A 12,367-nucleotide genomic window follows, 5' to 3' on the forward strand; every position below is an offset into this window, starting at 1 on the left:
AACATGAAAACCAATGTAGTATAGCTAAAGTAGTACTCTGAAGAAAATTTATAGTTTTAAAATGCATTTATTAGGGGGGAAAGTTCAAAACCAATAAACTAAGAATTCAAACCAGGAAGGCAGAAAAAGAACATCAAAATAAACCCCCAAAAAGGAAGAGATTCATAAAAGGAAGGAGAAATAAATGAAGTTTAAAATAATTTAATCAATAAAACATTTTCTTTGAAAATATCTATAAAATAAACCACTGGAAAGTCTGACTGAGAAGCATAAATAACATAAAGAATGAGAAAGGAAAAATATCAGAATAAAAATTTTAGATCAAATGGGATTGGACAATTTCATATCAACACAGTTTAAAATGTAGATGAAATGGACAAATCTCTAGGAAAATATAAATTATTAAACTCTACTCAAAAAGAGGTAGGAAATCCGAAAAGACTAATAACCAGACAAAAATAGAAAAGATTGTAAACAGTCAAACCCCCAAAATGTACCAAATCCAAGTGGGACTATGGGTGAGTTCAACAAAGACTTTAAATAACTCTTCTGGAACATAAAAAGAAAAGGGAAAATTTCCCAACTCATTCTATACATAAACATGATCCTTCTATTCCTGGTCTATGATCCATTTGGGGCTGATTTTTGTGAGGAGTGTAAGGTCTGTGTCTAGATTCATTTTTTTTTTGCACATGGATGTCCAGTTGTTCCAGCACCATTTGTTGAACAGATTATCTTTGTTCCGTTGTATCACCTTTACTCCTTTGTCAAATATCAGTTGACTAATTTTATGTAGGTCTATTTGTAGGCTGTCTATTCTGCTCTTTGGTCTCTCCATATAAACTTTATTTTTTAAAACATTTATTTTATTTATTTTTTTGGTTGCGTCAGGTCTTAGTTGCGGCATGTGGGATCTTTCATTGTGACACAGGCTTCTCTCTAGTTGTGGTGTGTGGGTTTTCTCTCTCTAGTTGTGGCATGTGGGCTCTCTAGTTGAGGCACGTAGGCTCAGTAGTTGTGGTGGGCTTAGTTGCCCCACGTCATGTGGGTTCTTAGTTCCCTGACCAGGGATCGAACCCAAGTCCCCTGCATTGGAAGGAAGATTCTTTACCACTGGACCTCCAGGGAAGTCCCCATATAAACTTTAGAGTCAGTTTGTCAATAGCCACAAAAGAAGTTGCTGGAATTTTTACTAGGATTGCACTGGATCTATAGATCAAGTTGGGAAGAACAGATATTTTGATAATATTGCGTCTTCCTATCCATGAACATGGACTATCTCTCCATTTATTTAGTCCTTTGATTTCACTCATCAGAGTTTTGTAATTTTCTTCATAGAGACCTTGTGCATATTGTTTTAGATTTATACCTACATATTTAAGTTTTTTGGACCTTAATGTAAATGGTACTATGTTTTTAACTTCAAATTCCACTTGTTCCTTAAAAGAATATAGGAGGGCTTCCCTGGTGGCGCAGTGGTTGAGAGTCTGCCTGCCGATGCAGGGGACACGGTTTCGTGCCCCGGTCCAGGAAGATCCTGCGTGCCACGGAGCAGCTGGGCCTGTGAGCCATGGCCGCTGAGCCTGCACATCCGGAGCCTGTGCTCTACAATGGGAGAGGCCACAACAGTGAGAGGCCCGCGTACCGCAAAAAAAAAAAAAAAAGAATATAGGAAAGTGATTGACTTTCATATATTAACCTTGTACCCTGCAACCTCACTATAATTGCTTATTAGTTCCAGAAGTTTTTTTGTTGATTCTAATTTTCTACACAGATGATCATCTGTGGACAAAGACAATTTTATTTCTTCCTTTCCAACGTGTATACCTTCTCTTTCTTTTTCTTGTCTTGTTGCTTTAGCTAGGACTTCAAGTACAACGTTGAATAGGAGTGGTGAGAAGGAATATTTTTGCCTTGTTCTTGATCTTAGTGGGAAAGAACTGGTATAATTTTTAATGTTTTGGAATTTGTTGAGATTTTTCTTTGTGGAGTAATATGAGATAAATTTTTATAAATTTAATGAATTTGAGGAAAATTAATTCTTTGGGGGCAAAATATATATTTATATTTATATATGCATGTACATATATACACATATACCTATATGTACATATACCTATGGATCAAGCTTGTTAATTAAGTTATTCAGATTTTTCATATCATTCTTTTTCAGTTGATATAAATCACTATTTTCCTAGAATCATAGCTCTTAGAACTGTAAGGGACTTCAAAATAATCAGATCCAGATAAGCAAAATATTGTTATCTCATGTTATAGTTGAGACATTGGAGGCACAGAAAGATTAAGTGATTTGCCAAAAGATACACAGCTAATGAATAACAAAATGAGAATTAGAAATATAGAACATGATAAATATAATTAGCACTACTGTACGTTATATATGAGAGTTGTTGAGAGTAAATCCTAAGAGTTCTCATCACAAGGAAAAAATTTTTTTCTTATTTCTTTAATATTGTATCTATATGAGATGATAGATGTTCAGTAAATTGTTGTGATAATCATTTCGTGTTGTATGTAAGTCACGTCATTATGTTGTACACCTTAAACTTGTCCAGTGCTGTATGTCAATTATATCTCAATAAAACTGGAAGAAAAAATTGAGTATTAGAGCCCAGGCCTTTGCAGTGAAACTATAAACAGGATGCCTGTCAGGGAAGGTGTCCATTACCCTTCCTGTCTGAAGATAGATGGCATTAAAAATGTAGATCAATGTTATATTCAAGAACTGTTGTTACTAATTAGAATGTTGACTGCATACTCAATAAGATGCCTGTGTGTTTATATTTACCTAGAAAAGTAGAAGGTGAAATCTTCACATTGGAGATGCTACTTGAAGATTTTAAAGAGAAAATTAATAAAGGCAAATACACTTCAGCTGTCTCTCTTCCCGTGAGTTCTCAAATCAACCTGGATAACTTGTCATCCACATCCTCTCCATCCTCAAATGAGGTAATATAGCAGCCTACAGCCTAATTTCATGCCAAGAAAAATGGTTTTTATGTATTTATAGAATCCTAATTAATGGAATCACTGAATTCTATCTTAACATTTCATGAAAATTTAACTTTCCAAAGGCCTATGAATCATATTATTTAAAGTGGAACCAGCTTTTAAGAATTAGAAGCTATTTCAAGTGTTGGTTTTTGAAATATCTTATTGGTTTAGGATGTAACAATGCAGCTTAAACTGATGAACTGCTAAAGAGCTATTTCTTCTGGATGAATAGTAACATTTTTTGTAGATCTTGCATGCCTGGAAGAAATAATTTTTCTTCTTAATAGTTTTGTACTATTTCTGCTACATAAAGAATAACACACTCAGTGAAAGAACCATTTCTCATGAGTCCACTTCTACATTTTCTTTCTCTCAAGTTAAATTCTTTTGGATTGTCTACATATGCAAAACCAGGAATTCAAATCAATTACCAGTGTCTTTCTATAGTACTTTTTGTAACCTCAACTATCAGAACATTTCAGAATACATGAAAATTCTGACAAATGGAATCATCTGGATAATTGCCTTAAATTGACTGTATTTGAAGACACAGCCCATGGCTGTTATTCAAAACTTGAATAGGTTTTTGTCAGAGTTTAGGACAGGATATTGAAGATTATATAAATGTTAGCCCTTCCAAACAAGTATGTTTGCCTCCTCAAAAATCCCATTCATTCAAGGCCCATCTTCAGAGTTAGCCCACTAACTCTGAAGGTTAGTTATATAACCTTGATGCATAGCCGCCCACTCCAGGCAGGATTCTTCATCCCAGCCTCTGTGCCCCCATAGCATCATGTCTCATTTGTCCTTGTGCCTTTGTACCCATCTTTGTAGCCCGAACAACTGACTGAATGCCTGGTATAGAGTGAGTACTCGGTATAGTAAACTCTGCACCACTGTGGATTTAACAAATGATCCCCAAGGTTCGCAGCTGGTTCTCTCTCTAGTCCTGAACCGAAATTAGCTTCAACATGGTGTGAGTGAGCCTAGTGAGGCAGCCCAGGCTCCTGTTCAGCACTCCCCTCAGGTCTGGGTTCGCTCTTCTTAACTGGCCTCAAGTGTATAGCAACTGTTGTGAGATGATGAGGACTCTATAACTTTGTGATAAATAGCCCTGAAAAGAGAGTCTACCTCTAGTATTAACCATTCATTCGGTAAATATTTCTTGCTAAATGCTAGGCACTTTTCTTGGTATTGGGGATACAATATAAACAAGGCAGACAAACCACCTGCCCTCAAGATGCTTACATTTCCATGAGGGACACATACAACAAACAGATAAAATTAACGTGGAATTACAGAATGTTAAAAGTGCTATGTAGGTGCAAGTAATAATGCATTCCTTAGGACTGTGAAGCCAGACTGCCTGGGTTCGAATATCAATATGAGCTCTGTCATTAATCAGCTTTGTGACCTTAAGAAAGTTATATAAACTCTGTGCCTCAGTCTCCTCCTGTATAAAGTGAGGATAATAATATCTGTCTAAGCTTCCAACTCCTTTAGCAAAAAGTCTTTGCAAACTGTAAAGGTCTGAGCCAACGGAACTATTATGTCTACTATAATTTTGTCATTATCATTTTAGACCCAGGGGTTTTTAATTCCATTATTTCTAATTCCTTTATAATGAAATATCTCAAAGCTGGCCCCCAGACCAGCAGCATTGGCTTCACCTGGCAGCTTCTTAGAAATTTTAATGATATTATTAGGACGTTTAAATGAGTTAATATACGTACTTAAAACAGGGCCTGGCTCACAGTAAGCACATTACCTGGGTGTTAGGTACCGTGACAATTAGGTGATGGGATATGACCAAAAGTAACTCACAGTGGGAGGGTAGGGTCAGAGGTGAGATCTGAATTGAGTACTGGGGGATAAGAATGAGGTAGCTAAGTGAGGAGTCCGGGGAAAGGGACTCCAGGCAGGATATGATGCTGCCTTAGGTGTGGTGTGGAAATGCAGAACCCATTTTGAGTCACCTCCTGTGCAACAGCAGCCCTAATGGCAAGTCCCTCTATGCGGCTCCCCAGTTACCCAAGCAGCACCCTGGCCGTCCTGCGTGGCGCCGGGGCCATGTGGGTGAGAGGGGACAGGGCGCCGCCCCCACCCCCCACCGGCACAGACACAGGAGGCCCCCTCTTCCGAGGAACTTGACAGGCTGGTCCCACAGCTCAGCAAAGAGGGCAGCGACGGGCCCCTCCTGAGGGTCCGAGAAGGGAGACGTGGACTTGGACCACCGCTTCCACCTCCGGGAGCCTGGCTTCCTTGGGGGCCCTCTCTCCGTAGAGACGCCCAGGGGAGGGAGGGTGGGAAAAGGGCAAGTGGTCACTTGGTCCCACTGTCCCAGGAGTGCTGAAATTAAATTCCCAGTGACTCTTCACCAGATTAAACAAAACCCAAATAATCCCCCAAAGTGGGGCGCCCAGGTAGCTCAAGAACTGACTCTAAAATTCAAACTGCTTTTTTTTTTTTAAAAAAAAAAAAACTAGACTAACCAGATCAAATGACCATGAGGTTGTCTTCGGCTTCCGGAGTAACGTCCTGCAGCCCCGTCCTGGCTCTGCTCAGTTCATTGCCTTGGCTCTTTAACCAACCAGTATGACTGAACGTGACTCTGAAATTGGCATAATTAAGATCACTTGGCCCTTATACTAACCGGCGCCCTGGGTGTTAGTGCTGGTGAGAGCTGCCTGTATTGCTAACCCTCTCCACTCTTTCAGAACTCAGGAGAAACCTGCTTGAGGTACCTGTTCTAGATCAGGGCTTTTGCAACTGCAGTCTGCCGTGGACTCACCTGCAGATCTTACTGAAACGCTGGCTTTGATTCGGTAGGTCTGGGGTGAGCCTGCAATTCTGCATTTCTAACAAGCTCCCAGGTGATGTCAATGCTGCTGGTCTGGGGACCACACTTTGAGATGATTTCATTATAAAGGAATTGGAAATACTGGGATTAAAAGCCCTGGGTCTAAATTAATAATGACAAAATTATAATAAGCAATAAACAGTAATAATTCTGTTGGTTTGGAGTTTTGCTGTTTGCATAGACTTTTTGTAGAAGAAAAATTGGAAGCTTAGAAAGGTGAAGAGATTTGCCCAGTGCAAATGACAGGAGACACTGGATCCCAGGTCTCCCAGTTCAGGCGGAGGGCACCCCCCCTACATTCTGCTAATGTAAATCTGCCTTAACTGTGAAGTGCGGAGATACTCCCTGAAGGCCCAGAAGTAATAAAAGAAAACACAGGGGAAAAATGAAGCAAAAAAAACCTCATTATTTTTTAAATTATAAAAGTGATACAGGCTTATTGCAAAAAAATCAGAAAATAGAGAAAAGTATACAGAGGAACATTTCACTGACAGAAAAACCATTGCTAATATTTTAGGGTATATCTGGTCTTTTTTTTTCTCTGATACACATACACATTTTTACAAAAATGGGATCATACATGTATTGGGGGCTTTTTTAAGAATTTTTGATGTGGACCATTTTTAACACCTTTACTGAATTTGTTACAATATTACTTCTGTTTTACGTTTTGGTTTTTTGGCCGAGAGGCATGTGGGATCTTAGCTCCCCGACCAGGGATTGAACCCGCGCCCCCTGCATTAGAAGGTGAAGTGTTAACCACCGGACCGCCAGGGAAGTCCCCATACATGTATTGTTTTAGGATATGCTTTTTACATTTAACATTATATCATGGGCCTCTCAAAAGTTATTGAATAAACCTACAGCTTCATTTTTAAGGACTGCACTGTATTTCATTGTATGGGTGTACCCTGATTCATTAAACCAATCCGTTATTGATGGACATTTAGTTTTTTCCACTTCTTTGATATTAGAAACACTGCTTCAGTAAAATCATTTTATATGCAAACCTTTGGCCACAGTTGATTAGTTCCTTTGAATAAAAACCTAGGGTTGCAGTTAATGGTTCAAAAGATACACAGTGAAAATTTGGATAAACTGGCCTTTAGCAAAGTGGTGCCCACAACAGTGCCTGGGAGTGAAGGTGCTTTCCAACCTGAGCCAAACCAGGGTATCTGTTTTCTTTTTCTCGCCAACCTTTGCTAAAGTGATAAAGGAAAACTGATACCTCATTGTGTTAATTTGTATTGCTTTGACTATTTGTAAAATTTACCCATTTTCATATGTTTCTTGGCCATTTCCACCACCTCTTTGACATGTCAACATTTCAACTAATGTTTGCAAAACTGAAACCACAGTAAATCTTTTTAAGAAAGGCAGACAACTTGAAAAATAGTAAGAGCAAACACTGTTCAGGATGAAGATTTTTATCATACAAAGTTGCTCTGACAAGGGCACGAAGGAGCAGTAGCTCTGTGGTTAAGGACACAAGTGTACGGGGAAAGGCTCAAATGCCAGCTCTGCCACTCACTCTGTGTGACCTTGACGAGCTGCTTAAGTTCTCTGAGCCGCAGATTATTCATCACTAAAATGGGGACGACATGCCAGGATGGTGGTAAGGAATAAAGGAGGTGATATGAGAGGTACTTGGCACAAGGAGCAATCAACAAATGGTTGTTTTTATGAATAAGAAAACACTGAAACCCTCCAAAAAATTAATGGATAAAAGATTAGAACTGAAAGTCACAAGTAGGATATACAACCAATAAATAAACATATGTGGAAATGTTTATCTCCTTTAATAACAGAGGAAATGTTAACACAGGGAGCCACCCCTACTTTTTAAATTAACAAGAACATTTTCAAGGGATAACTCCTGATGCAGAGGAAGGTGTAGACAAACGAGCCACCAACGTTGATGGCGGCTCTGTAATTCGTACAGCTTTGGTGGAAAGAAATTAGGCCACACGTATCATCACACAAGCACTTTCACAACCTTCGACCCAGACATTTCCTAAGGAAGTAATTCAAAATATAGAAAAAGCTGTCTGTACAATGATGCTTATTTCTCACTATTGTTTATAATGGTGAGAAAAGTACGTTTATTTTCTGTTTACATAAAGGGTAAAACCATAGTAAGGGTGGTGTCAGCCTTTTCAGTTCCATAGTGTGATTTTTTTGTGTGTGTTAAACAGGGACATATAAACAATCATTGAGGCCTCTAGATAGTCCCTAAACCTTGTTTTAATTCATAGTTGAATACATTGCTTTGGAAAGGCTTTTAGATTCTGCTAACCAGTGGTCAGATTGAAGGATTTAAAAATCATCTTAAATTGGTTCATCCTCTGGTGGAGCTTGGTGTAATTTGAAACTAAAGGAAAGAGAAAACAGGGTGGGGAGAGTATTCTCTCATCTGTACTAGATTTTTAAATGTCTGGAGAAGGAAGGAAGTCAAGGCAGGGTGGAAGCTTTCTTTCTCTAAGCCCCAGGCCGTTACAGCACAGGCCCCACTGAGTCAGAAATCAGAGTGGAGTCCTGAGATGGTGAGTTTGGCGGGGTCCGCGCGGCTTGCTGGGCTGTGCCTGAGCAGCCGAGGGGTGAGTGACTTCCTCGGTCACATCCACATCTGTGTGTGCTCTGTGGTGCAGGAGGAGCCTAACAATGCTGCGGGGAGGCAGGACAGCACAGAGACGACCGGTGCAAGCTGTGCCTTCTGCCACCAGGTCCTTGAATGGTGAGGGCTTCCAGCTGCTAAATTCCCAGGGTGGGTGGGAGCCGGTCCTGGGATAGTAACTCCAGTGAGGATGGGCATCAACTAACTGAACAGGTGCCAGCAGCCACGGGCCGAGTTATAGAATCGCAGATCTCAGGGCTGGACACGCAGCCCGGTCTCCCTCCCAACTGACAAATCCCTGGAGCAGCGGCTCTCAACTGCGGAGAGCATCAGCCTTACCAGGGCACTTGAAAATAATGCACATGCCTCAGCCCCACCTACTGTATCAGCCTCCCCGGGGTGAAGCCCTGGTGGGAATCTTTTTTTAATATTTATTTGTTTGTTTGTTTGTTTTGGCTACGTTGGGTCTTCGTTGCTGCGCGCGGGCTTTCTCTACTTGCGGTGAGCAGGGGCTACTCTTCATTGTGGTGTGTGGGCTTCTCATTGTGGTGGCTTCTCTTGTTGCGGAGCATGGGCTCTAGGCACGCGGGCTTCAGTAGTTGTGGCGCATGGGCTTAGTTGCTCTGCAGCGTGTGGGATCTTCCCGGACCAGGGCTCGAACCCGTGTCTCCTGCATTGGCAGGTGGATTCTTAACCACTGCGCCACCAGGGAAGCCCGGGAATCTTTCTTTTAAATCTCCCCCAGATGATTCTGATAGGCCTCTTGGTTAAGAATCATGACCACAGCGTATGGAGGGTGGTTTGGCCTTTAGGCTCCCTTTGAACCTTGCCCATGTGGGAGATTATTATACACCATTGTGTAGCAGCTCGCAGCCTCACTACTCTCTCCTCACAATGAATGAAAACTTACCCTGTTGGGTCCCACCTCTGCCCCCCAGTGCCACCGGAAATAAGCCTAATCCCGTGTCCCAGGGTTTACTTCTCCACATCCCTCAGCAAGAAATCTTCCGGAGGTGACAAGCTGTAAATCGGGTAAAAAGCTGTAGAGGTGAAATCCTAAGGAGAAATTCTTAATGGTTTTGAAACACTCTTTGGTCAGCTGTTAGCCCGCGTGGATTCAGAATCATTTATTTGAAGCTTCTATCAGTCAGCAAGAGGCGCCTCCTCCAAGCTTGAGAGGCACTGTGGACTGGAGCCAAAGCTTGGCTAATTGACCTTAGGAAGGTGGAGAGGCAAGGAGGGAGGGGCTGTTTAGCCACCACTATTACCTGAACATAATGGATTCGAATAGAGGCAGATGACAAGGTCTGAAAGACTGAAGTTTCCTGTTGGAAAGCATGCCAAGCACGGAATGAGCACTTGTCATAAGGGTCCTATTGAGTTTCCGCCCTCTAAAAAAAGAAACAGCATGGTTTTGTGGTTAAATATCCGTGTGTCATCTGGTGTGAACCATTATTTTAAACCAACATGTCCATCATCAGCTTTGACTCTCCTTTCAATACAAAGGTCACAAATGATGCCAAATCCCTGAGTCATCCCAGATCCACTATTTTTTTTAATTGAATTAAAACCTACGTTTTGACATTTTTTTTTAGGTTTTAGTAAGCATAATAAAAATAGCTTGACATTAAAAAAACGTTTTGATTAAGCTTTCAAGATACTAAATATTTCTCTTCCAAATTCATAGTCTAGACCTCACAGAACCACTAAAGTAGCAAGACAGGGACTGGCGTTCTAGACTACATTTTCTCTTTTATAATGAACAAGATGGAAGGCAAAACACAACCAAGTGTAAAATCAGATCTAACAGTAAATCAACTGCTGGGGTGTGATGTGGCGATATGCATGATTCATAAATTGAAATCTTGGTAAACTATATCATCCCTGAGGAATTAATTGAACAGAGGGTTATATATACTCTTTACTCTTTTAGAAGATTAGCTCTCTCTCAGATGGGATGTGTTCTTTATTTAGCCTACTGATGTACGTACTGTTTGAAGGATATTTATATATATGCAGATAAATAACATATATACTATGTGTAAAATGCTTATCCCTTTATGTCTGATGCAGAATTTTGGATTTAAGAGTACACTTCAGCTACTTGGTCTTGTTGAAAAACTGTCTTCTCAAGTAGAACCGCCCTTAACTGTTTTTGGCAAGAAGATTTTAGTGCACAAAGAAGTTTAAAAGAGGCAGAAAAAGAAACTCATGTGTTGGACTAAACTCACTTGAGTGCCATCCAAGTTTTCCACTTTGGAGAGCAGATGTTCAAATGCCCCAGAGGAGGAGGGTGGAGACAGAAAATGAGGTGTGAGAAAATATGTGACTCATGAGGAGAGCATATTTTTCCAAGAAGAGGGAAAGGGCCTGGCTTCTCAGCCCCCAACCTCACAAACTCCAAGCACTGCGCCTCTCTCCACCAGCAGCAGGCCCAGGCACAGTGGGACATGCACACATTTGCAAGCAAGGCCTGAGGCTCAAACTCCATCCCCGGCAATCAGTCTCATTCCTGACTCACTGGCTACATCCAGGACATCTTGGGCTACATCCAGGACGTCTTGGGCACGGTGCCCTCCAGGCTAAGAATGAGCAACGTTCCCTAGGGGCTATTATAGTATTCCAGGGGCTGAGCTAGAGCTTTCTTAAGAATTGCTGTCAACTAAAATTCCTTTGGAGGAGTTAGAATTTCTGTGAAGAAGGGAGACAGAAGCTACAGACAAGTCGGAGGAAGTGTCCCGGTAAATGACAATCGAAGGGCATCTTTCTGATGCCCCCTGGTGGCCTTGCACAGCTAAAATTAACCCCACATGCTCTCATAGCCTTTAGCCCCATAGACACTGGACAAAATCCACCTTGCTGGAATTTTCGGATCTCTCAGCTAGTGCTTATGGATCCAAAGCCATGTGATCTGGTATTGACATGTAGTACAGCTTCTTCCCCTGATAAGAACTGATTTTGAGACAATGAATTAAACTCCAAATTTTATAATTCCATACTTCAAATTTCTATATTGTTTATGTGTATCATGACTAGATATTATCCTCAGGGAAACAAAACAGATTTACTTTTAATGTTTGGTATGCATGTTCTTTTCAGGCCAAATTGTGCTGGGTGCACTTTCTCACCGGGAAGCTCTCAAACAGGCAGGCAGAGGGATAGCTGTGTTGAGGATGACATGCATCCTCCATCATTCCAGGCTCTGACATAAGAAATTTCACATTTCAGTTTTACCAGACCTCTCACTATCGCTATTAGCAGTATACTAAAGGTTTATGGGATTTTATGCACCTTTTTTAGGAAGCAAAAAATGGAGAAAAAAGGCCACAGAGGAATCAACCGTGGAAGGTTTCCTGTTGCCATTCAAGACAAGGCACGGCACCCAGACTCAGTTCTCGGTAAGTTGAGGGGTCTGGGGCCAGTCGTCATGATCCCTCTCCTTGGGGTCCGCTCACTGCCAGCAGACCATGTGCCACGTCAAATAGCTTTACTTAGACTAGGGTGTTGCACGCTGGTTATTATTATTATTGTTGCAAAATGTAAAGAATAATGAATTGATTCAAATGAGATGTGGTCAAGCAGGGTGAAAGTGCCCACACCTGTCTCTGCCTGGAGTCACAGGGCTCCGTGACTCAGTCACGAGGCGGTCTCAGTTCTGCGTGGCAGCCCCCCAGCATGACCCGTAATCTGCACCTTGGGAGCTCCCCCGCCACGGGACAGTTGCTGCTGACTTGTCCATACACATTTCATAGGAGCAAAGAAAGTTAGAGCGGGGAGCAGACCCAGAGAGCACCAGTGCATGGAATCCAGTGAGTTTTAGTCATAGGGGCCCTTCTCAAAAGATAATTTAAGCAGAAAAACATCCCCTGGCAGGACTC

The 12,367-nt window shown here is 41.4% G+C and overlaps 1 protein-coding gene across 1 annotated transcript in view; it reads left to right on the forward strand.

The window, feature by feature from the left end:
• Window positions 1-12,367, forward strand: part of AKNAD1 (AKNA domain containing 1) — a gene marked incomplete at both ends in the record, with an annotated part of 33,101 nt that overhangs the window by 13,538 nt on the left and 7,196 nt on the right. Inside the window, 3 exon segments of the mRNA XM_082662439.1 lie at window positions 2,814-2,970; window positions 8,524-8,609; window positions 11,790-11,887. Of these exon segments, the coding sequence (XP_082518565.1) occupies window positions 2,814-2,970; window positions 8,524-8,609; window positions 11,790-11,887 (341 nt within the window).

This window comes from Grampus griseus, assembly GCF_964374135.1.
Source record: "Grampus griseus genome assembly, chromosome: 1".
Taxonomy (NCBI): Eukaryota; Metazoa; Chordata; class Mammalia; order Artiodactyla; family Delphinidae; genus Grampus; species Grampus griseus.